Source organism: Phocoena phocoena, chromosome 12, assembly GCF_963924675.1.
Source record: "Phocoena phocoena chromosome 12, mPhoPho1.1, whole genome shotgun sequence".
NCBI lineage: Eukaryota > Metazoa > Chordata > Mammalia > Artiodactyla > Phocoenidae > Phocoena > Phocoena phocoena.
Genome location: NC_089230.1, coordinates 10,042,218 through 10,069,477, shown reverse-complemented (window position 1 = coordinate 10,069,477; position 27,260 = coordinate 10,042,218). Strand labels below are relative to the sequence as shown.

The 27,260-nt window shown below is 39.5% G+C and overlaps 1 protein-coding gene across 3 annotated transcripts in view; it reads left to right on the top strand.

The window, feature by feature from the left end:
* Nucleotides 1-27,260, top strand: part of ARID1B (AT-rich interaction domain 1B) — a 408,409-nt gene that overhangs the window by 307,689 nt on the left and 73,460 nt on the right. For all 3 annotated transcript variants that reach the window (XM_065889253.1, XM_065889251.1, XM_065889252.1), the window contains one exon: nt 9,264-9,353. In XM_065889253.1, the coding sequence (XP_065745325.1) occupies nt 9,264-9,353 (90 nt within the window). The remainder of the gene's footprint in view (nt 1-9,263; nt 9,354-27,260) is intronic.

The following is a 27,260-nucleotide window of genomic DNA, read 5'->3' as shown; positions in this document are numbered from 1 at the left end:
AAATCCTACTCATCTCATGTTTATTCTCTGCTACCCCAACACAACAGTGGTGGAGTATAACTTAAACATGATTACATCTGATCAGTAGTTCTGATTTGTTTATTGGTTTTGGTCTGGCCAAAAGAAGTTGGAAGAATAAAACTACAAGGAACCACTTCTCTAAAAATATATCTGCTAAATGTACTTGCCATTTAAGTCTTAGACCTGCATTTGCATTAAGTGCTGGGGAATCCAGTGCATCCTATACTAGATCTAATTTGAAGAGGACATAAATCAAATTCTGTTACTGACATTTATTTATGGAGGCCTCTTTACTAGGTATGGAGAGTGTACCAGCTTTTTAAGTCATTGCTGTTGTTAATAAATACCATTCGATATTTACTGACTTTTTGAGCAGGTGTTCCTGAATGTTTTTTTAATGATATTACTGTTTAGAATAGGGGTCAGCAACTACCACCTTTGGGCCAAATCCAGCTCGCCACCTGTTTTTGTATGTAAAGATTTATTTATGCTCCTCTGTTTATATGTTGTCTATGGCTGCTTTTGTACTACAACAGCTGAGTTGCATAGTTGAGACAGAGAACATATAGCCTGCAAAACCTAGAATTTATACTATCTGGCAATCTACAGGAAAAAGTTTGCCTATTCCTGATCTAGAATAATAAGATAAAACTACATGATTACTGAGAGCTTATAAAGATCTAATTAACTGTTAGTCTGCACTTGGTTTCTGGAGTAATCAACCACACATTTATTTATTCAACAAATATTTATTGTTTTTGTTTTTGTGTTTGCGGTACATGGGCCTCTCACTGTCGCGGCCTCTCCCATCACGGAGCACAGGCTCTGGACGCGCAGGCTCAGCGGCCATGGCTCACGGGCCCAGCCGCTCCGCGGCATGTGGGATCCTCCCGGACCGGGGCACGAGCCCGTGTCCCCTGCATCGGCAGGTGGGCTCTCAACCACTGCGCCACCAGGGAAGCCCAACAAATATTTATTGAATGCTTACTATATGTCTGGTTCAGGGGATATAGTAGGGAAAGAATAGAATTCTCCATACTCGTGGAATTTACATTCTGTTGAGATGAGACAAACAATACAGAGAAGTAAAATAAGAACTATGGGGATTGTCAAGACTGCGTTGCCTGTAAGAAACAGAACTTAGCACTTGTGAGTACTGACTGCCCCCACCATCTTGGTCTATGAAGTATATGAACCTGTAATATATTCATGTCTCATTCCATCCACTGTAAGTTACACATTACTAGATGTGTGCTAATTTACCAAAATTATACATACTAGCCTGTTCTCCCAATTTGTTACATACTAAAATGGTAATGTTTTGTTCATAAAATTGTTTAATTGATGATTATCTTGATTCAGTTCTTAAAAGCTATTTTTAATTAGAATAATTTCCCTCAAACCCTATCCTAGTGTTAAAACTCTAAGGAAAATATTAGCAAAGAAAATACAGTAGTACATTAGGAGAATAATGCCCCACGACTAAATGAGATTTATTCCAGGAATGCAAGATTGGTTCAATATTAACAACTCCATTAATATGATATGCTGTATAAACAAATGTAAAGAAAAATATTGTTTCCTTTAATAAAATTCAATACCCAATCATGATAAAAAACACTCAAGGAAATAGCAATTGAAGGACACTTTCTCAACATGGTAAAATGCACATGCCTTAGTTTTAAAGCCAATATCTTTTGTAGTGAGGGGAATCATTAGAGACATTTCCACTAAGATAGAAACAAGGCAACGATGACCACTGTCTCCACAGCTATTCAGCAGTGTTCTAGAGACATTAGCCAGTGCAGTTAGACAAGAGAACTCAAAGGCATAAGAATGAGCATAGAAGAAGTAAAACTGTCCTCTATACAGATGATACAATAGTAAACCTAGAAAACCCCAGAGAATCAATGATAAATTAACTCAAACTATTAAAGAATTCAGTGCAGTAGCAGGATATAAAGTTAACATACAAAAAGCAGTAGCCTATACACAAGCAATAAACAGAAGACCTACTGGTAGGAAAAAAAAAATCCTATTTGTAATAGCAACAAAGAAGGTGAAATGCACAGGAATAAATTTAACATAAAATGTGCTGCAAAACTTCTTTGTACCTGAAAGAAACTAAAGAAGACTTGAACAAATGAAAGCCATCTCCTGTTGTCGGATACGATGAACCCGACAGTCATCAGTTCTCCTTCTGTTAATTTATAATATTGGTGTAGTCCCAGTAAACATATCAACAAGTTATTTTATATAGTTAGATAGGTTGATACTAAACTTCAGATGGAAAAACAAACATGCTAAAAAAACATTGAAAAAGGAAAAGCAGGGATGGGAGTTGGGGGAGGACCAGCCTCACTAGACATTAAAACATGCTGTAAGAGTAGACTTTAAAAGGTTCTCATCACAAAAGATAAAATTAGATCCATATCTCTTACCACTCAAACAAAAAAGTTCCCAGTATATTAAGATGAAAACACGTGTACGTGAAAAAAACTGAGTTCCTCTTTAACTTTGGCACAGAGAAAAGCTTTCTCACTATGACTTAGAACCCAAAGACAATAAAAATAAAAATGGATGAGGCACTTCCCTCGTGGCACAATGGTTAAGAATCCGCCTGCCAATGCAGGGGACACGGGTTCGAGCCCTGGTCCGGGAAGATCCCACATGCCGCGGAGCAGCTAAGCCCGTGAGTTACAACTGCTGAGCCCACGTGCCTAGAGCCCGTGCTCCACAACAAGAGAAGCCGCTGCAATGAGAAGCCCGCGCCCTGCAACGAAGAGTAGCCCCTGCTTGCCACAACTAGCGAAAGCCCACATGCAGCAACGAAGACTCAGTGCAGCCAAAGATAAATAAATTAATTTTAAAAAAAAGAGGAGGGACATAAATTATTTAAAAAAAAAAGGATGACTTTGATTACCTTTTTAAAAATCCCATTATAAAATATACCATAAACAAAAGACAGCTGGCAGACTCGAAGACAATATTCACAACTTATACCACAGACAAAGGGCTAGCATCCCTGATATATAAAGAACTATTAAAAATTTCAGGACAAAGGACTAAAAACCCAGGTAGAAAAATGGGGGAACGACAGGAACAACAGATTCACAAAATATAAAAATAGCCCCCAAACATGAAAAAGTGGTCAAACTCAGAATTAGAGAAATGCAGATTCAAAAATCTCAGATACCATTTCTCACATAAAGACTGGCAAACATTTTTTAAATGACAGCATATTGTTAGCGAAGTTACGGAGAGACAGGCCCTTCAGACATTGCTGGTGAGAATGTAAGTCTTTTTGTACATAGGTACATGTCTTTTTATATAACTGACTCTTCGAACCATAGAAATATTTCACAGACCAACAAATAGCAAAACAAAGCGTCATGGAGGGAAATTTGAAAATACAGAACCTCCTGACCCAGCGATCCCTCTACAAGGAATTTACCCTAAAGATAGGCCTCCAACAGTACAGAATTGCATATGCAAAAGATTGGAAACAACCTAAATGCCTATACATAGGAAAGTGGTTGAGTAAACTATGGAACACTCACAAAAAGGAGAGCTATGTACCTATTTTTTAAATAAGGAAAATGCTATAAATTGATAGGAAGTACTCTCAGGACTTGCTGTTAAGTGAAAAAGCAAAGCTTGAAAGATAACCTAGGATATGCAACTTTTCACGTAAGGGAGAAGATAATATAAGGGAATATACAGCTATCTTCTCATTTATGCAAAAAAAATATGTGAAAGATAAAGATAAACCAAAAACTAAAGGGATTGGTTATTTATAGAGGGCAGATGGGAAAAGGGGTAGGAAGAAGGAGAAATGGGAAGAAGGTAGCAGGGACGAGGAGGGAGTGACTCCTGGGCATATGTCTTTTTGCGTAGCTCTGACTCTTAGAACCATAAAAGTATTTCACATACCCCCCTAAATTTGAAAACGGTTAAAACCAATCAGTATGCGAAGCGAACTCAAAATGAAATATAAGCCCTAACAAATGACTCGGTGTTTTTCATAAGGATATAGTCTAGTAATTCTGAAATTACTTTGTGTGTAGAACAGAATTGAACAGTGTGTAAATTGATTTAGATAATGAGGGCTGCTTTTCTTAACGTTGGAGAAAGAACTTATAAATAAGGACAGGGAGAAGGGTAAAATGTACCTTCTAGTTTTGGATTGGAGTTAGAGGTATTTGCATAAACTGATGATTACATACACACACAAATAAATACTAAGATACAGAGTATACATGTATGCATTAGTGTACATACACATTTCCTACCTCTGTTCACTGAGAGGGCCTAGAAGCAATAAGTCCCCGGGAATAACGCGCAGACCCAATGCCCAGATCTTAGCCTCTGAACACCATCCTCCAATAAAAGAGATGAGCCTGGAAGATCTTGTGATTCCAAAAATAAGGATTTGAAAAAAATAAAATAAGAATTTGGAACAATTTGAGCAACAAAATAATGGCAAGTTTGGATTTTAATCCACAAGTGTGTGAGTTTTCTGTTCTGTATGACGAATTATCACAAATTTTGCAGCTTAAAACAGCACGCATTTATTATCTCACATTTTCTCTAGCCAGGAGTCCAGTCACAGCCTCTCAGGGTCACAAGGCTGTAGTCAGAGTGTTGGATGGTCTCGTTTTCATCTGGAGGCTCACCTAGGGAATAGTCTGCTTCCAATCTCATTCAGATTGTTAGAAGAATTCATTTCCAGTGGTTGTAGAAGTGAGGCCCTCAGGTTCCAGAGGCTGCCTGTGCTTGCCATGTGGCTCAGTTCACATCATAGAAGCTTACTTCTTCAAGGCCATCAGGAGCCTCCTTCAGCTCAGAGAAGCCCTAAGTCCTCTTTTAACATCAGGCCTACACAGGGTTATCTCCCTTTTGATTTTTTCAAAGTCAACCGGTTAGGGACTTTAATTACATCTGTAAAATCGCTTTAACTTTGCCATATAAAATAATTTTAGGAATGATAGCCCATCGCTTTTGTTATATTCTTTGGCTAGAAGCCAAGTCACAGGTTCTGCCCTCAGTGAAGAGGTGGAGATTACAGAAGAGTGTGACTCATTGGAAGTCATTCTGTAGTGTGTCTACCACACTGAGTCTGGATACAAACAGTCTAATAAATTCATAAACAAGTAGAGAAGAAGAGATAGTTCTTCCTTGTAATAGATTCCCATTAACAAATGTGGAAGGAAAGAGGGAAATAAAGAATCACTGTTAGCAAACACCACTGTAATAAATGTTGCAGACAAGATTCTCTAATGGATGCTAAAACTAGTGGATGCAGGTTTGAGGAGACACAGGATTTGCATAGTCTCAAATACCTCCTAAGATACTTATCAATTACCAAGGGCAGAATAGTAACTTTTTATTGGAGCTTGGTGGACAACAGCTTTGCCTAGTAATCAAGGTAAAGGTTACCACAATGAAACATCAATGTCATGAACCCCTTGGTAGAATGAACTGGGGAGGGCGTGACACTTTTGTGGTACCAAAGTGCGCTACCTAGTTTCAATCATGACACAGTAACAGACTAAGCCAAATTGAAGGACATTCTACAGAATGACTGGTCAGTACTCTTCAAAAGCATCAAGGTCATAAAATATAAGGAAAGACTGATTAGACTAAAGGAGACTAGGGAGAAATAACAACTAAATGCGATATGAGACCCTAGAATGGAAAAAGAGACGTTAAGTGGAAAAATTGGTGAAATTCAAATATCTTTAATTAGTAATCTTGTACCATCTTGTTCCTCTTGATAATTATATAAAGGTTCTATAAGATATGAACACAGGGGAGGTGGATTAAGGAATAGAAGGCAGCTCCTTGTATAGCTTTATAACTTTTCTCTGAGTCTAAAATTCATTAAACATAGAGCTTTTTTGTAAAAAATTATAGTATAGACTTGTGCTTACAGTATTAAGCCAGCAAAAGTAGAAATGCAGGCGACTTATTGATGTTTCATTTCTTAGTTTGTTGCACCAAAATTTAGGACAATATTGTGTACACAGTCACTGAAGAATGAATACATCAGTGTGAAGTGGTGGAATTTATTCTATCTCACAGGATAGTTGTTTTCCAGTTTTTCCCCCCCATTGTGCTTACATCGTTATAGACACAGACTAAGGGGAAAATGGGGCTTTCTTTATTTTTTTATTTTTTTGCGGTACACGGGCCTCTCGCTGATGTGGTCTCTCCCGTTGCGGAGCACAGGCTCCGGACGCCCAGGCTCAGCAGCCGTGGATCACAGGCCCAGCCGCTCCGCGGCACGTGGGATCTTCCCGGATCGGGGCACGAACCCGTGTCCCCCGCATTGGCAGGTGGACTCTCAACCACTGCGCCACCAGGGAAGCCCGGGGCTTTCTTTAAAAACTCAGTTTTAATGTTAAAGCCTTCTTGTGAATTTGGTTTATTTACTATATATGGCAACATTCTCTTTTAAAATAATCACCAAGAGGTTTTACTTACGTCGAACACGTATCATAAAAATCCATGGTTTTGGAGGTGTTCAGTCAATTCAGTTGGTTCAAAGGGCTCTAAATTTTCTTCTTTATATGGGCAGTGGACAGAAATGAGTCTTCTATATTATGTTTCTCAGACACGTTTTCTGATTCGTCATCTGCTCTGACGGTGCTTATACCTGTGCTAATGGTGGATGAAGTTATTTCTTAGTAACTATGCAGCTACTGATGGAAAGATAGGGGTTGAAAGCAAATGGAGAATTTTAAACAGTTTGGGCAAGTCTGGCTTTACCATGAAAAGGCTCTCGTTTGTTTCTTTAAAGGGTGGATTTAGTAAATGAGTAGATAGCTCATTGCTTTAGAGATATCTCTCTCAGAATCGCACCAGACAACCAGTAGTGCTGCTTGGATATGGAAGTATTTTATGAATTCATGAGAGTTCGTACAGCCTTTTTTATTTTTACTTGAAATATTGTACATAAGAGCGGCGCCTGGGGCGTGCATAGTGTAAGTAGTGGTGTCCAGTATTAACGTAGAGTTACTGTTTGTTTTTACTGTCATGAGTCTATGAATCCAGTCTGTCATGCAGAAACAATCATTATAATGTAAGCGCTTACTGTCTTACTGCAGCTGATTCCCCAGTGACATTTTAGAAAGTCAGTATTTGGCTGCAGAGCGCTTTAAGTTTCTAAATGGACTGGAGCTTGGGGGCCTTAGGGTATTTCATAGGAACCACGTGACCCTGAGTGGACATACAGCAACTTTTGTGTATCTGTAGCCAAGCTGATGGCAGTGTTTACCCTTGAAGTTGTTTTCACCCAAAATGTGTTTTTTTACTTTATATTTAATTATTTGGTACTAATACTAATTTATTACAGATGTCTAAGAGTAAATGATGAATGGGTAAACAAATTCTTTGCTGTTTGTCTAGGTCTTTTATCATCTAGTTGTGGCTCTAACTCCTACTGGTTTCGCAGCACATTTTTCAGTGTCTATAAATTCAGCTCTTGATTTTCACTTTATCTGAGAATGAAAGTGGCAGTTGTACCCGGCAGCATTCAAGTACATTCATAAGTTTTACATTCTTTTCTAAAAGTGAGAAACTAAACTCCCAAAAACAGTTTGAGAATTTTTTATAGTTGTATTTTAACAACTCTTTATACCTATTATCTAGATAGAAAATCATCCTCCTGCCTCTCTGGCTGTCACAGATACAGCTGTTATTAGAGTCAGTTAATGAGGGGTGGTCCTCAGAGACCATTCTCTTCCTGGTCTGTACTCAGGCTGCCTGGCCTAATAGATACGCCATCAGGTAAAAACACAAGAAGGGGTTTTTTTGTGTGTGTAAAACACCAGGCTCTGCACCACGACCTTTGCTGAGGTGAATTGGTGGTAATCTTCAGTACATTAATTTCCCTCTCTATTCAATAACTGTGATTCCTCTTAGCAATATACAGAACTATGCAAGAAGTGGGTCCTATGGTGTCAGAGCAGTTCACCTGATCTAGCATGATCACAGACTGACATGCCAGAGGGCTATGTAGGGATATATGTATGCAGGTATATATGGATATGTATGTATATGTGTGTGTGTCTGTGTCTGTGTGTTTGTGTATTTCTGTCTTTCCAATTTATTTTAGCAAAGGGGGAGGTTAGAAGATAAAAATAGCATGGTCCTCATATGCTTTGTGTATCTGTAGCCATGTTGATGGCAGTGTTTACCCTTCAAGCTGTCACCCAGAATGTAGGTGTTTTTTACTTTACAGTTATTTATTTGGTACTAATAGTAATTTACTACAGGTGTCCAAGAGTTAATGAACGGTTAAACAGTGCTTTGAGGATTATGCTAAATTCAACTGCCATTTTTATTCTATAGTACTTTTAGCCTCAGAAATGTATCTAAACTTCTGAGGCAGAAAGTGAGTTGAGATTGTCAGGTGGCTCTGATGATTCTTAAATTTCAAAATCCTGTCTCTAGCCTTCACATGATTCACTGTCTCTCTTTAATTAATAAAATAGTAAATATCCTTTGCTTTAATTCATATTCTCAGATTAAGGACCATTCAATAACAAAGATTTATTAAATATTTGTTATGCTAATGGAGGGATTAAAGGAGTAAAAGACATGATTCCTGGCTCAAGGAGCTTACATTATAATTTGAAAAGACAAACAGCAAAAATTAAATCAATGGAAATCAAATAGATGGTAAATATTGCTTTATTAGCAATAAAGATCAAAAGAGATACAGAATAACATTTCTTCTTTAGTGATACTGTACACTATATTTTATAGTAGTGTTTTTGAATTGAGATTTTCCTCTAAGTTTTTGTTAAATCTCTGAAGTCACTTGATATTACTATATTGAATAAATATTACCAATGAAAAGTTGTTGGCCACTATTCACGCCTTCCCACTTAGAGACTAGTCTAGACTCAGGAGGATGAGGTTAATTCATCAGTCTTGGATTTTGTTAAATGCATTGTCGAAGTGTGTGTCAGGAGATTTCAGCTACAGATTGACTTGTCTGTGAATTTGGGGACTCATACAGTAAGAAACTGAACTTTCCAGGAGGTAATTCGATAAATATGTTTATGCCTGTTTCCTCATTGTTTTACCAAAAATGTGTAAAAATATCACTCTTGGAGCTATATAATTTTCTTCTGTGAACATGAAGATTAAATTTAACCGTGTCTTGGTTTTGCACAATTGCAATGTTAATGCAGAGGGTTCTCTATCCCCACTTCCCCTACTGTGTTTTACAGGCAGTCAGATGCCTCCTCAGCCACCTGGGAGCCAGTCAGAATCCAGTTCTCATCCTGCCTTGAGCCAGTCACCAATGCCACAGGAAAGAGGTTGGTCTTCAATTCATATCTTACATACCTTTGTGTTTTGAGTATATAAGGCTTATATGAATTTGCTTACCTATGCACCTCCTGATAAATAATTTTTAAAAGGATATTATGTTTCCTTATCAGATGAAAGTAATAAATAAGAACCTACATGTAACAATAAATATTGAAAAGAAGGATGCTTTCTTGCAGATTGGGTGGTTTTACCAAAGTGCGGCTCAAGACCCAAAGAATATATATGTCCACATAGAACCATGAAGTATACTTCATACATGACTATAGTCTGATATTTGATCTAGCTGTGTAAAAATGACTGTTAATGATTCGATTTGGATATTGGTCCTAATGAGGTAAAAAAGTATTGTTGAGTATGTGTGTCTGTTTAGCTGGTTGGATTAGTTTACTTGTCCCATGATATTTAACAGTAAAATTTTAAACACATAGTAAGACCCTGTACTGTAGGATTATAGGATCTTAGAACTGGAGCTGACCTGAAAGATTACAGAGTCTGTTCACCTCAATTTGTGGATAAAGAACATGAGGACCGCAGAGGTTCTGTATGACCTTCCCATCCTCAGAAGTGCGTTAGTGCCAGAGCCAGAGAAAAGAATGTGAGCTACTCCTGAAGCCCTTGGACAATCAGGTTGTCCCACATCTGCAAACTCTCTGACCTTTCACTCAGTTCTGCGTGTTGACCCCCACGTTATTGCCTTGATTGAAGCCTTAGGCCTCCCTTTGTTTGCTTCTGTCTTCTCTCTCCCCTTCAGAAGTAAAGCTACTTTTGTTAATGGTGGAGGTGGTGATTTTAATCCAGATTAGCGTAGACTGGGCCTTAGAAGCCTGCCGCACCGTCTAGTGCTTTGCTAAATCGCTTCCCACTGCCTGTGGGTCAAGGCTCACCTGCCCCACCCCATGGAGACGCCACTTTCCTTCACTCCCCTTCCTCTTTCACACCCGCCCAGAAGACAGGAGTTGCTGGCTTGGTAGCTGATACTTAAAGGCTCCTGACCCCTGATGTTTATAATTATTACTGTATGGGTTGTAAAGACGATGATTTGTTCCTAATTAGAATTATAAGTATAAAGTTTCAGTTATTTTACATATTAAAAACTCAGCAATGTGTTATTTAGAAAGTAATACCAGTGAAAAGATGAATTAGCCTTATCTATCTATCATTCGCGTTAAAATGAATGTTCAGTGAGAATAAAATGAAATTTTAATTTCTAATACCTTTACATATTTAACTTTTTTATTATAATTTAATGTATAATTAATACTTTAATTCCCTTATCAAAATACTGCAATATGTCTTAATAATGGAATAGTTCATGGTTTTTAAACTTTGGGGTACACAAGAATCACCTGGAGAACTTGTCACACTAGATTGCTAGGCCACACCCGCAGGTTTCTGATTCAGTAGGTCTGAGGTGTGGAGCGCTCACAGTCTGCATTTCTGACAAGTTCCCAGGTATTGCTGATGCTGCTGATCTGAGGACCATACTTGGGCAGCCCCTGCCTTATAACGATGCTGTAATATGTTTTAATAGTTGTGTGATGTGTGTATTTGTTTCTGTAAACTTTCCACTGTGGCCTCCTGTAAGTCAGTCTTGCATCTCACATCCTCTCTATCAACTGCTTGTTCTGTGTTAACTCCTCATATGGCTCTGGTTGTCTAGAAGACATTACAGACGTTCATGGAGAGAGCACTAAAGCCAAGCCAGGGGGAATTCTCCCCAAACTCCTTTTCTTGGCCGTGGGTTGTACCTACCTTGTGTGGCTCGGTCAAGGAAGTGAAGAAAAAAGGATAAAAGAAATTATCCTACACTGAAAGCCCACTCAGGCCAGACCCAGGGCTAAAATGAAGATTTTTGTTATTTCATCTTCACCATATCCCTGAAACATCATTCCTACTGCGAGGATTCTGCTAATTTTGCAGGGATCAAAAGATAAGAGATACCTTATTTGGAAGCCCTACAGTTCTAACCTTTACTGCTAAGAACTAAAAAAGAGAACCCCCCCCCCACATCCTCCAGTGTCTTTCCAACCCCTTCCTCCTGATAAATGTTTAAGGAATTTTAAAATGTAGAAAACCAGGTATGAAGGACGAGATGACAAGAAATGTAGTTAAATCAAGCTTTTAACTTCATACATTTGCAAGGCAAAATTGAGGATGTTCCTCTGGTGTCACTGTATGGAAACCACTATGTTGATATGTTTGGGGTTTTTCTCCCCCCTCTTATGTATAGTGCGGTTTTGGTAACTAGTAGTGGATACATAACAATCTGGCTAATATAATGACCATTTCCTTCAAATAGCAAAAATGAGTTTTATGATTTGCTAAATCTGAATTGATTTTTATGAACGTATTCCTCAAACTTCCCCTGAGACTGTGCTGTCTGCACCATGTGCATCCCTTGTGCGCCTTTTGTTGGTTGGACAACCCCTGAGAAGGAAAACTTATTTAAAAATGACTGTTGGATGATACTTTGCCACGCGTGAGTTAAATTTCCTCTACAATTGGATAGCAAGTACTTTTTTTAAAAATGGCTTTGTTATTTGTTAAAATCTAGGAAGAAACGTTAGTTCCTACCTAATGACACTTGATCAGATATTTTAATGGCAAATGACACATTTTAATGATTTGATACGATAATGAAAACCTTTTCCTTGTTTTACCATCATTTGGTATGTACCAACAGTATATATAGTGCAAAATAAATCTAAGAAAACCGTTGCTAGAAAATTCCCCAGTGTTGATTCCCATGTATTGAAAAGTAATTTAACTTCATTTATACCTTTACAGTCTGTATATCTGCCCCCTCCCCTTATTTAAGGAAGTAATGAAAGAAGCAGAGAGGAAAAAAAATACATTGGTGAGTTAGCATCTTATTTTAAAAAATGTATTCTTTCTCAGAAACCATGGACCTTGATAGACAAGACAAGAACATAGCTTCTGTACTGCTGAGTGCTAAAATAACCAAGTTAAACACTTCCTTTTACACTTACTTTGTTTTAACAAGTAAGATTATAAGAGAGTAAGAGTCCACAATTATACACATTTTCTTTAATGTACCCACAGGAGATAGATTTTCTTTAATGGCAGAGAATCTGGAAACACACTTGCCCAGAGACAACTGCACAGAACAGGAGATGCAGCCTGCTTTCCTTGGGCGGTGCAGTTTTCTGGGTCGTCTCCAAAGTCCTCGTGGGGGACGGCAGTGCTGACAAACTGCCCTGGAGCTAGGTTCCTGCAGGCCCAAGAAGCTGATCTCTTGCTCTGCTGTCATTCCTTTGTGTTTTGGTCTTTGTATGCCCATTCAGGAAGAACATTTATTAATAAACTACATACCCTGTTTAGGAGAAGTTTGCAAATCGGAGGCTGTCCTGGGGTCTGAAGAGCACTGACAACAGCAAGGCCATGCCGTCTCCCCGAGGTTGAGCGCAGAGTCCGTGCCCTGTCCAGATCCCAGGCCCTGCAGTGCCCATCCCCCTCTTCAGCTCAATACCCTCTTCACCTGGTGGTTCTGGTGTCGAGTGTGTCAAAGGACATCAGTCACAAATTCATTTCCCCACATTGTACGTAGGTGAAAATAACTGAGTTTCTGTAGTTTTCCCCACCTATGAAGGTATATGTGGATAGGGCCTTCATAAGTTACAGAAGGGAGGGAGACACTTGGGATGTTTACTGGCCGCTTTATTCTTCTGTAGTATTGTCACTACATTTCATGTACTTTCCACTATAAAACTTGATTTAGTACTCTCCTGTTTGCATATTATGTGGTGCTTCTTACTAACTGAATAAAGAAAATTAGTTCAGATTCTTTGGTTTTAACTGCTTCATTACTGATATAAATTTGGGGTTGCTTTTTTTTTAAACGTCAGTTTAGTATTCTGTAACACATTTGCCATTGGTTTTTATTTTAAACCACATCTTTTCTCTGTAGACCTCGTATAACAACATACAGAATTGCTATTAAAGCATCTCACGCAGAAAATCGAATACAGTACTGTGAATTATATGAACTAAGGCAATGGAGGAACAGTTAGGATAACGCTAAAATACTGAAATACGTTTTACAAGAAAATTGTAGCTAATATGTTTAGATTAGCTTTATCCTTCTTATTCTTTAGCATATATATCTTAAAATTTGAAAAGAGCAATAGGAAATGGCTTATTAGTGGGTTGTCCTGTTTTCCAAGAGGACTTGGAGGGAGTGTGGAATAATTATCTGAGTAAATAAATAAGCATAATTATTATTAACATCAAAATGATCACATTTTTAACCCCTGTAAAATGTTAAGCTTCATGAAACTAGCAAATGCCCTTCTAGTTTATTGGATTAGCAATTAGGTGAAAATGTTTCAAGAAGGCTTGTTTATTTGGACAGATGTAGAGAGGTTCGGAATTAATTTTTTGAAAAGCTTTTAATTGAATTCCCTTTTAATTTTCACAGTGGTGTCTAGTTAAATATTCATTTTAATGCTAGTGGTTTTCTGAAGGTCTGAACTAGATCTGGATTCTCAAAATCAACATAGGTTATTTAACCCTTTTCATCTAGTGTGCCAGCAGGGACTTCCTTGGTGTAATCCCATAGTATTTGAACAATTAGAAGGTAGTAATGAGGATTTAATTAGTCCTTGAGATATGCTGAAAGCAGAGCCACTAAGAACTTTCCCTTTTGGACATGGATTGCAAGCAGAACTGATGCTGCTCCCAGACTGTGATGTGCTAGAAAATGTATTCTATCACTGGAGGCACTTTGGCACCATTCCGTGACCGTCAGATCTGTACGGAGGGCATCCTGGGTGAAATCTTCCAGAATTACTGAGTTCCCCAACCCCCGGCCTTTATTCTTGTCCAGCCACGTGACAACCTTTTCTTCCTCTCAACTGTTTAAACAGAGTAGTAGTCAAAGTATACAGGCTTCCTGGAGCTAATTGAGAATCAACTGTTACTGTATCAGTGGTGCCCAAATTAGACAAGCTAGACAAGTTGTGTATTTACTCTATAGTTGCAGGACAAGGAAAAAATAACAAAATTTTGCAGTTTCACATATCTCAGGTATTTAATCCAGCCACACTTAGTCCTTGACAGCTGTACGTCAAGTGAATCACAAAATTCTCATCTTTGGAATCTGATATTCACAGTGATATTTATCAGTAGCTCCAGTTTGATAAATACAAACAGTGCCATTATCCAGAAAAAGTGTGTAGCAGATGGGGTGAGCTCAGGCATTTAGATGTTCTTTTTGTGTGCTACCATGAGAAGGTGAATCAGAATCTGTGTGCTTCAAAAGTATAAGGTTTCAGACTTACATATTTTATGTAGATTGATTGAATAGAATATGTCTTCATTATTCTTGTATATTTTTATTCCGTTATTAATCCCAAATGTTAACCGCCTTGGCATAATTTTATTCCCTCTTTAATGAGGTATGTTAGCTTCTTTTCAGCATCTGAATAGAATTCCTTATTAAATTTCTAGGCACATTCTATTTGCTGAGGGCAAGTCTGTCTCTTCCTTTTTAATGCCAAGGGCAAGAAAGAGATCTCTTAAAATAAATCCAGTGTCTTACTGTAGCTTAGACTGAACTCTCGAGGGCCAGAACTGAATCTCGTTTATGCTCTGCATCCCTGTGTCTACAGCAGCACCTCCTATATAATAGATGTTCAGCAAAGATTGAGCTGGACAACAGAAAGTAATTCAGCCTTCACAGCCATTCAGAAGTGTCAAATCTTTTCAGAGCACAGGACAACCAAAGAACAAAATATTTCTCGTTCTGAAATTAAGAAAGCTTACCATATTGATATGTCTTCTTTCAGTTTTCCCATTTGCTGTAGCATAGGGCGTTTCTCTCTCTTGCACCAGATTAAAGCTACCACTTCTGTCTTCCATTCTTCCCAGGCATATTTCTACAACCATGCAGACCCGATGTCAGTCTGAGCTGGGGTGCTCGCACCTGGAGCCTTGCACTAAGTGAATTGTCCAGGGGCCAGCCATGCTCTTTATAACCCAGGAATATTTAGATGGAAATAACTAAAACTTTGGGAAAAAATTTTAATGCTACTAGCTTATTTCCTAGTGATATCTACACCAAAAACCAGTTTTGAAATTTTTAAAATTATTTTTGATCATCTTAATTGACCTAACTCAATTGTTGAGAACAGATTAGCCAGTAAGTATAGAAATGAAGGAGACCACCGAGATAATTGTTCAGGACTTGGAAGTAAGATTTTTTTTTTTCTGTTTCTGCAAACTACAGAAATTATTTTGTTGCTCTTTCTATGAGATTCTCAGTTTCAAGTATGACAGTCAGTCTGCAGATGCTGAGATGTCTCACAGGGTAGGTATACTGCTTGTCCGAAAATGATCTCCTAATCTACCTTTCTAATTGTTCTTGCATATAAAGGTGTTCTTATCATTTATATCATGAGCATACTAAATATAAAAAGGTGCTGCCTTTCAGGACAAGGGTATTGGCAAAGAGAAAATAGATCTTTCCTCAAGCATTGTCGAGTAAACACAGTAGATCAACGTGTTAAGGCATTAATGATAGTCTGCCCCCACCCCCAGATGCAATTAATTTAGCCTCTGCTCTTAATTGAGGATCCTTTTTTATAATCAGTGACAGATGAAAATAAACTCAAATGGGAGGTACTATACAAGAGAGAATATCTACAAAGCTGTTTCTAATTTCTTCAGCCCCAGAACTCTACCTCTGGGCTGGATTGTGGACCAAGCCGAACTAGTCAGTAATGAAGGGAATAACAGTCTAGGAATTGTATTAGGGTTAGTGTTGAATTCCTATTAAGTCTACTATCCAGAGATCTGTTCACCAAAGAGCTCGGAAAACAAGTATCACGTACAATAAAAGTCGATTTATATTCATTGAAGAATCATCCGTCTCAATTTTAGAATATTGTAAAAGAAGCAAAGTTTTGTTACTTTTGTATGTGCAGTAATTTTTTTTAATTGCCAGTTAAAGCTTGCTTTTAATAGTTAACACTCATTTGTAATTGGCTCATTATTCTTCAGTGAAAGTATTTGAGAACATCTGGATCTTAGGTAAATTCAGTACTGTGTATTGCGTGCACTTATTTCTAAGAACATGTTTTCTCCTGTGCTTTTTGGGTCTGTGACCTCAGTGAAACACTGCTGTCTGCCTCGTTTCTCAAGCCGGAAAGCTAGAAGGCATCCTTGATGTCTTTTCCTCTCCCATCTGCCCTACACTAGTCATCCCATTCTGCGACCCCCACCCCTGGGTTGTTTCTCACAGGTCCCCCTTTCTTGGCTTTCACTGTCACGACCCCTGCCCAGGCCACCGGGGCATCAGCACCACTCTTCCTGTCTCAGCTTTGCTCCCGTCCATTCCACTTCCATGCTGCGTCCAGAATGATCTTTCCAGAAGACTGGTGAGATCATGTCATTCCCTTCATAAAAGCCTTGAAGAGCTTGCCGTTGCCTTCGGAGAAAGGCTTTACTGATGCACTTGGTTACCACTAGGCCCCTTCTCATCCCTTTCAGCCTCCCTTTCTGGTCTCACTCCCATCACACCACTGCCTCACAGTCTCCGGCTACACTGAGTCCCTTCTGGGATCTTCACGTAAGCTCCTCTCCGACCCTTTTGCCACCCACCCACTCCTCAACCCCCACCCCACCCCATCCCTTGCCCATCTTTACTCACCCTTCATGTCCTCCGAACAGCCTGGCACCTGTTAGGTCCCTGAGTCCAGTCCGCGCTTACTGAGAGAACAAAGAACAAAGGCCTGCCCCACAGGCCGGGCACCGTCCCACCCAGGCAGGCGGTACTCAGGACCCCTTGCTGGGGTTACCAGTGGAGTTCTCTCCCAGCGAGAGCTCTGTGAGGACCATGTGGCCTTGTTCAGTGTCAGAGCTCCAGTGCCTCTTACAGTACATTCTTTTCCTCATCTTAATCTTTAGGCAGTTTGGAACCAAAAAATTTGCGTTTAGGTGCAGACTTACCACTAACTGGTTTTGTGACCTTGGACAGTTAATTAAATCTCTGCTTCCTCATTTGTAAAATGGGGATCAGAGCATCCCGTGGATATGTTGTATGGATCAAATGCAACCTCGTATCCAAAAGTTACGTATTGCAAAGCACTGTGCAAATATTGATAATAAGCCTTAGCATCAGGCACAGATGACTCAGGTGAGACCTGGGTTGAAAGCCTTAAAAGGTGGTTTCTTTGCTTCTTCCAGCACATAGTGACACACACAGTTGGCTTTGCCCTCAGCACTGAAGCGGACTTTTGCAGCTAAAACTCCAAAGAATTGTACGAGGGAAGGCCGGGTATTTTGCCCCCATCTACCATCTGGGTAATTAGTCTGATCCCTCCCCTGACTCTCATTTTCCTGATGATGGATGATGTCAGTAGCCGAGAGGGCTTTGTGGGCGTGGATGGGGAGAACTTAGATGCTGTCGTCTGTGCCTCCGAATATAGGGCGCTGTAGTGGCAGGGAAGGAAGAGGGAGCGATTCTGCCAGTTAACCTGAGAGCACAGCTGGGAGAACACTGGGGGGCCCGGGTTACAGCCTTGAATGGGTCGTTAGTTTCTGTCTTCCTCAGAGCAGTTCATGTTGTGAAGGGAAGCAGGCAGGCGAATAAACACCGAAGATATTAAAATGTAACAAGAATATTCTTTAAAATCTATTTTTCTCTCCAAATGGGAATCTGACACCTATTTGTGATGAGAAATCACTCTGTGTTTATAGTCGGAGGCTCCCTGCTAAGGTGGTACAGCGTGTGACCATTATTTCACACATGTGGAGAAACATCTTTTATTGAACTGCCTTGAAGAAACAAGGCAGTTATTCTGTGAATTTTTAACAGATGCCAACATGACAATAAATTGTCCACGTGCCAAAGGAAAAACGCGCCTGGCTTTTTGGTGGCTTATGGGACCCTGGGTGTTTTGTGGATGTCCTGACGGCGCTGGAGCTCTGCCAGCCGAAGAGGCACCTCTGACGAAGGAATCACATTTGCGTGTAGTTGGTACTGCGCCTGATTGCTCTCTTGCAGTAGCCTGAGCACTCTGGCTCTTCCTGTGCTGTGCTCTCTTCCATGGGTGGCATGAACCATGATTTGGGCCTTGTGCCTAACGTTGCTTTTTCTAACAGGATTTAAGGTCTCCAGTGATTACGTTGCAGAGTTTGTTGTCTTGCACCAAGAGGGAAAGGATATACAGCTGGAGGCTCAGGTCCCTGTTAAAATGCCTTCCAGTTTAATTTTCTGAAATTCCCTGTGTTTGCTCCATTGTTTATTTGACTTTCTTTCTAAATCAGTTTGGTAACAGCCTTCAACTTAGGGATGCATTTTCATTGGATGGTCCTTTAACCCATCAGTGACTCTTGTGGAGTTGTGATAACCTGTCATTGCTTATTTGGATTCATGGAGCTTTCCTCTGTATTTTTCTATGTAGCATCTCCTCCAGATAGGCCTTAAGGCCTGCGTATAATTTCATTCTATTTTTGAGAATTTTTAAAGTACTTCTAAAGATAAGCTGTATCTCTGTCTTTCCAGTGAAGAGTTTTTCTTCATCCATACTGCATAAAAGCATTCTGTATTCATTTCATCCCTTATATGGAAAATGTGATTTGTTTATAAGGACTACATAAATCAGTTGCTTGAAAAAATCTTTTTGATCTGCTAAGGTTTAGATAGTCACAGTGGGTTTTTCTTTTCTCTAAGAATTTTCTTTTTTTCAAATAAGAGAATCATATAGCATTTTTAAAAATATTAAGTGGAAAAATACCCACTTAATAAACCACAAATAGTATGGTGTTGAAGAAAATATTTAAAAGGTCTTGAAAACTCACTTATCTGATAATAACATAGATAGACATTTTAGAAATGCCAGTTCTCTGTTAGGCCAGTTTTCTAAGATTTCAAAATAGCAATGTGTTTCCTTAAAAACACATTAAGAAAAAGAAGAGCATCTTTGGCTTAATTAGTCTTTAATACTGGCCTCTGTATAAAGATTGAAGTAGCATTTTCCCTAGACTTAACATGACTTACACTGCCATGCAATCTTTAGAATAGATTGTTTGTCTAGGAATTTTCCATTGATTAATAATATAAATATTCGTAGGGGAATGACCCTAATGAAAACCATTCTCAACCTGCAGACTGAATAACTCCAGATGAGGTCCTGCCTTCAGCTATTGGATACATGGAAAATGGCATTCAGAAAATTATCAAACCGTGGGGACTTCGCTGGTGGTCCAGTGGTTAAGACTCCGTGCTTCCAGTGTAGGGAGCGCGGGTTTGATCCCTGGTCAGGGAACTAGGATCCCACATGCTGTGTGGCATAGCCAGAAAGTTAAAAAAAAAATTATCAAGTTGTAATTAAATATCTAAGTGAACCCATGTGCCTTTGCAATAAACTTTAGGACAAGTTGTAAATCTCTTACTAGGTGGTGGAAACGAGCCTGGCCAAGATGGGGCCTGTCTCACATGAGCTCCAGAGCTCCTTGACAAGCCCCCAGCAGAAGAGCAGTACGCCCTGATGCTTGGGCGAGGTCTCGGGGGTTTTCCTTTATAACCAGAAAGAGAAAAGTCTTATTTCAGACTCTGGTCTCCCTTCAAACGCCACAAAAAACCCTAATGGATTGGTTCATCCTTGCATAAATGTTTATCAAACTAGTGATTATCATACGTGCTCGTGATCCAGCAACAAACAGAAATCAAGATCCTTGCTCTTTATATCGAGTCTATTCAGGCACTTGATAGGACTCGTATCTGTTTCTGTGTATCTGTCTACCTTTCTTCTCTTCCTTCTCCCTGCTCCTTCTGCTCCCCAGTCCCACTCTCCCTCTCTTAATAGGCAAACTCCAGGGACTCTGCAGGACTGGGAAGGATGTACACTGAGTCTTACACCGCTCAGAGCTAAGCAGTACTAGAGTTGTTGGTTAAGTGGCCTGAAACTGACAAGCTTCAGTCCTCTGAGCCCAGTAACACGGGCAGCCAGTTATTTCTGGAACTAGCTGTCAGGGAAAGGACGCTGGTTTCTGGATAGTCCGCTGAGTGGGGAACGCTACCCATCAGCTGTAACTGGCACTGGTGGAGGAGGTGCAGAGCTGGCAGGCCAGCACAGTGACACAGAGCTGTGTGCTACCTGGGGAAAGGCACCAAGCCATTTGCCAGGAGGCCACAGGGTGTGGCATTTATCACTCGGTGAATTCAGCACGGTCCAGGGATGTGCGGCACTTCCTGACTTAGCCGCAGTGAATGGTTTGAAGGGGAGCCTGGCAAGGGAGGCTAGTTTGAAAACTTGGAGTCATTCAGCTGGGAAATAAATGGTGGATTGTATTAAAAATAATATGAATAATAATACCTGTCACTTATTGAGCCTCTGCTCTGTGTGCAGGCACTGAGTTGTACGCTTTCCATAACGTTTTCTCATTTACTCTTACGAGGTGGGCTCCGTTGTCATCCACCTTTCTCAGAGAAGGAAACTGAGGCTTCGCTGTTAACTAACTTGCCTGAAGTCACCTAACCATAAGTGGTGAAGCTAAAATTTGAATTTGCAGTGACCGTGGAGACGGACAGAGCGAATGCACGTGGCAGATATTTAGGTGATAGAAATAACAGTGCTTCTGGGCCATTAGCTGTCAGTGGTTCTTTTTTTGAGGGAAGGGGGATCTCTCCCCTTATTTTCTTTTTATTTTTTTAATTTATTTATTTTATTTATTTACTTTTGGCTGCATTGGGTCTTCATTGCTGCCCGCAGGCTTTGTCTAGTTGCGGCGAGCGGGGGCTACTGTTCATTGTGGTGCGCGGGCTTCTCATTGCGGTGGCTTCTCTTGTGGAGCACGGGCTCTAGGCACGCGGGCTCAGCAGTTTTGGCTCACAGGCTTAGTTGCTCCGCGGCATGTGGGATCTTCCCGAACCAGGGCTCGAATCCGTGTCCCCGGCATTGACAGGCGGATTCTTAACCACTGTGCCACCAGGGAAGCCCTCAGTTGTTCTTTTTTTGAATAGCTGTCCTCCTTTCCCCAGAAATGATTACTTGAATATACTCACTCTGAAACAAGGAGCCAGACCATCACAGTTATTAAGCTGTTTTCCCAAAGTAACAGTAAATGGGTTCTGAATGAAGATGTTTTCTTATTCATTAAAAACCTGTACTATTTGGTTCCAGTTCTCTGCCAGTCACCTTGCATGGTCCTGAGGAGTCAGATACGAAGAGAGTGTGTTGTTTAAAGCCTCAGTGCTCACAATCTGGGGGGAGATAGTCACCCCAGCAAATGATGGCAGTGTGACAACTTCTCTGTCTCAGCTAACATACAGCATATGAAAGTGTCTGCTTTTCTGGAAGGCCAGGGAATGCCATGGAAGCAGCAGGAGACAGAGCCAGGAAGGATAGGAGCACGTCAGTGTCGTGGAGGCAGACGGCCCTCTGGGCACACTGTGAACCAGTGTTCGGTAGAGGACACAATCTAGCATTCTGTTCCCAAACTGCGCCGCTCAGTCGTGCGTTTTTTCAGTGAAGAAAATACGTAGAATATCAGAGAACATTGCACATAATCAGGGTAGAAATTGTTTCGTGATGAGTACAGTGTGTGTGTGAATACTGAATGTGAATATATAAACACGTGCATGCTCGCATACACACATTGAATCATGGTATACGATATATTTCTTTACTATGGATTGTGGTTAAAAAAAAAAGTTTGAAAGTGGTTTCAGCGAATTAACCTCTGTGAGCCTCAGTGTCTTCATAGTTGTTTTGAAGTTTAAAAGGACAAGTAATTAATGAACAAAGCCATTAGCACATAATATCTGCTCATTAAATGTCAACTGTTGTTCTTAGATCAGTGAATAGCCCATTACCAGGAACATGAGAGGTAGTCAATAAATAATTGTTAAGTGAGTGAATGTGTGAATATTTACAGGTCGAAAGCAACCTGGTGCCTGCAGGGAGGTAAAAGTGGGAGTGATCGAATCAGAGTGGGGTGATGACCGTGTAGCCATGATGGGGAAATAGGTCAGGTCACGTTTTGAAGAGACTTGATGATTGCTGGGCTGATAAGTTTGGCTTCATTCTGTTAAACAATCAAGAGTCATTGACTAGTTTTTTTGAACAGACACTGTTGAACATCCCTGGAGAGATGAGAAAGGTCAGAATTCAGAGCATAAAGCGGAGGCCCTGCCTTGGATGCAAGGAAGAGATTTCCTTCTGAAAGTAGGAAAGTCCATAAAGACGGGACATGGATGTCAGTGTCCGTAGGTGAGAGGGCAGGCCGTTGTAGAGGGGTGATGCTGCCTTTTCCTGTGGTTTCTTTACATTTAGCAGCAGAATTAGGGGAAGCCTTCAAGAAAGGGATTGTAAATGCTAAACTAACCATTCACAAGACCTGACCAAACAAAAGGGTGCCTGCCCAGTGACCACTAGGATTCAGCTGAAGGCAGGAACTTTGGCTTCCAAGAATACACGTTGTGGCATCCACTTCACCAGTCAGACATAGTCTTAGTCTTATTCGGATCTAGTTTGATTTACCTGCATCCTAACTTCAGCTAAGGTCTCGGCTTAAATAGGACTTCTTTGGGGAAACTTCACTGTCCCTAGTCTAAGTTGGGTCCTCCTCTTATACCCTCAGAGTTCCTGTACTTCTGTTTTTTTATACTCATACTTAACTTTTAGTTGTTTATTAGATGGCCGTCTCTGCCACTAGGATGTGAGGTCCACGAGGGCAGACACTGTTTTGCTCATGGTTTACATCCTCAGCACCGAGGATGCTGCCTGGAATCTCGTTCGGTTGCTCTGTGACTTTAGTTTATCATTTTTCCCTGTTGATAGGTTTTCTTTTCTTTCTTTCTCTTTTTTTTTTTTTTAAGATTTTCGTTTTTTGATGTGGACCATTTTTTTAAGTCTTTATTGAATTTGTTACAATATTGCTTCTGTTTTATATTTTGGTTTTTTGGCCACGAGGCATGTGGGATCTTAGCTTCTCAACCAGGGATCGAACCTGCACCCCTTGCATTAGAAGGCGAAGTCTTAACCACTGGACTACCAGGGAAGTCCCCAGGTTTTATTTTCTACTCAACTAAATGGTAATTCTTCAAGGACAAGGATCATATCTTTTACTTTTTTTTTTTTAATGCTCTCTTATTCTTACCACAGCTCCATGAATGCCAGAGTAAAATTAGGGCATGCTGATAGAAGATTTGTGTATCATTATTGTGGATTGAGTTACCAGTATGATAGCTTAGATCAGAACTCACACAGTGAATGAAGAGCTTGTAGCATCACTAAAAAGGCAATAGTAATGCCTTTGTATAGCATTTTCATGGTGTTTTTCAGTTTAGAAAAGCACAGTCACATACATTTTTCTTATTTGACTCTCAGAATGATCTTGGAAGCCAGGACAGGAAGTGCATTCACTGTTTCATACAAGAGAACCCGTGAGTCCACACAGTGGATGGTGGAGGCAGCCTCTAACCCACATGTGATTTCAGACAGATGGTGTGTGCGTGTGTGTGTGTGTGTGTGTGTCCTATTACTACATTACCTTCTCTCTCAGAATAGAGCTTGCGCCTCTTCATCTGGAGTTTGGTTGTACAAGTGTTCGTGATTGCATACACATGTAATGAAGGACTCAAAAATAGTAAATCCATTTATATAAGCCTTCTATGCATTTATTTTATGGATGAAGTGTACAAATCATTTTCATATAGTTTCTAAGATTTTTTTTCAGTAAGTTCTTTTATATAATGTAAATAATAATTATCTAAATTAGTACTTTTTTCCAAAGTTTGAATTTTCCATGTTAGATTATTTACCTAGGGCATATAACTCCATAATACATCTAGAAATTCAACATACTTTTATAATATATGGGAAATTCACTTTATACTTTCTAAATTTTCCTTACTAGATAGTTAGGTTTTCTAAACTCAGATGGTTTATAACTAGAAAAATTTCACAACTTTAAGAAAAAGAAAAAAACAGCTTCATTCTCTCAGCTGTCAGTTTTTCTGTTCATAAACGGTGTTACAAGCTGCCATTTTATAATAACTTTCTGAAGGAAGCAAAATACAATCAAATATGTCACCATAAATAGAAAATTATTGTTTGAACCTTGATATTTGGAAACAGTTTAGCGTTTATTTCATTCAAAATTAAGGTTAAAATAAAACAAAATGAAGAATATCCCACAAATAAATATACATGCAAATTTTAGACCTGAATTAGATTTTTCACACAAAAAAAGTTTAAGCCAGAATCATAGAGAACTAGAGATAGAAGTGCCGCTACAAATATCGTATGTCTTCCCTCTCACCATTTAACAGGCGAGGAAACTGAGGGCCAAGAGGCTAGGTTAATTGCTGCATTCTGCACGGCAAATGTGGAAGGCCCACGACTGACATCCTAGTCAGTTCCCTTGCTGTCACAGCATGCTGCCTCTCTTGCTTTCCTTTTTTGAATATATAATGATAGTAATAGCTAGTGATTAGTGAAAGTTCACTGTGTGCCAGGCACTACTATAAATTTTTTTACGTGTATCATCTCATTTAATCCCCGCAGCAACCCTATGAGGTAGATACAGTTGTCCCTATTATATAGATGAGGAAACAAAGAACGCACATGTAGGTCTCTATCTTTAGGATGAAAAGTAGAAATACTTCTTTTTTCATTAACTTCTGTCTTCTAATTTTTCATTAGTTTGTTTAGACGATGATGATATTCAATAACCTCTTAAAAATATGGTTATATCCATAACGGAAGCCTTTTTAGTAGGATTATTGCTGGCATTTCATTGTGATTATATATTATGTATCACTTTACCTACCTCCTAACTGGTCTCCTAACTTTTAGCCTTACTCTCCTTCAGTCCTTTCTTCTTGCTGCATATTATGGCAGAATTAGCTTTTGAGAATGCAAGTCAGATCATATGGCTTTCCTGCTAAGACTGTGTATGGCCTTTGCCAGTGTTAATCACACTGAAGGACCAGATTTTCATAGGATTGCAGGTGCAAGAGTTTTGGTGAACTGTACAGCTGTTTGGTAATAACAGCTGAATCTGCAAGATGAAATGCTCCCCTAGTCAAGACGCAGAGGGGCCAACAGAAAAATGGGCAAATGATATAAATAGTTGTAGAAAAGGAGTCAAAACTGCTGTAAAACAAAATGTTCAGCCTTACTCATGATAAAAGGAATACACAATCTAACACAATCCAATTATAAAATATCCCTGAAAGGTTACATTAAAAAACCATTTGTCTTTGACCAGGGGAACTCAGTGGTAGGAGATGGGGTATATTTTTTTTAAGCTTTTGGAATTTGTAGACAGTTACACAAGTACTGGAGTACTGTGGATCCCACATATTTAAATAAAAAAACAAATGTAGAAATAAAAACCAGCTTGTTCGTTGCTAGTTGGAAACTACACCTGAATACGTGGGGTATTCAGGAGTTAAAAGATACTCGTGGCAGTTTATAAACCAGAAAGTTATCACCATACTGTCTTCCTTTTGTGTATACATTTCAGATTATAGAACATCTTCGTGTGCGGTCTCAGTTGTTCTTGCAGCAACCTCACCTGCATTTGAAGGTGAGGAAACTGAGCCTCAGATAAATTATGATTCACCTAAGGTCACAGAGCTAGTTTTGATCAGTTCACACACTACAGTATATTTATTTACCTCTCTGTCTACTCTACCAGATTCTGAGCTAGCGACACAAACAAAGCTATAATGTAGGCCTTCTGTTCCCAGTTGACTGCCTTTCGATGCTTGTAGTTCAGAAAAGAGTCAGTGAAATTATGTCACCTCCTTTCATTGTCTTGGGGAATACATGGAAGGGATGAGTCTCACCAAAAATATAAAACAAGGTTTCAGAAACCTCTTGTAAGTGGTGCCATTGCAAAAGCATACAGAGAAAAAAGTGGCTTTCCAATTTTAATTTCTGTGGAAGGAGGTGGATTCCATACTCCACAGAACCTTGTTGTTGGAATTTGATGTTGCTACGCATTCCATTTGGGTTAGCTTTAACATTCTACCTCTTTATGAGCCTTTTGACAAACTTGATTTCCTGCAAAATTCCAGTGATGGGTGAGACAGTTCAAGTGGATCGTGGCATATATATACATATTTTTAAGGATTGAATAAAGAGTCAGAAATAAATAACTTGCCCAGATAAGAATTCTTCTTAGAAGTCATTTGAACAAACCTTAAGTTAATAGTAAGTGTTCAAGAGGCAGCAGTAACTTAAGGATGTGCTGTGTTACCAGCAGTTCTAAATCCTTCAGCGTGGACACTTTCTCGGTTGAAATGAAATTTAATGCTAAAAAACGGACATGTATTATTTTCCTTAACTAATGAAGAAGAAAGCAGCCATTCCCGAAAGAAAGAAAGGAAGAAAAACGTATACAATCTGTATGGAATTTAAACACTTTTTTTTATTAAACAGGACTCTATATGAAACTCTTGAGAATTTTATAGTCAGGCTTAGATAAATATTTCATGTTACATCTTAAGATGCAATCATTTATAGTAATTTTAGCACTCTGATTTCTGTTTGTTTTCAGATTTGAAAAAGCAAACATTTTCTATGATGATTTATATCTGGGAGCCGCCAATTGAGCCCAATTTCACATGACTTTATCTTTATAAATAAATGAAATAGGATAATAAGGAAGAGCTCTACTTACTTGTATTTTATGTCTATCTCTTTAGACAGAAGCAGTGTTAGAAGATCTCTTCTTTTTCTTACTGAAATGTAAACCATGGCCTTTGTAAATGCCCTACTCTGTTTAACCCCCTAAGTTTAAGCTGACCTTGGAGGCGGGCATCATCTTCCCCTCTGGCTGCCTCAGGAGACTTTCTCAAGCCACGGTTCTCAGTTCTCCTCTGGAGTAGGTGGAAACCTGCCCCCTCTCTGCACTCA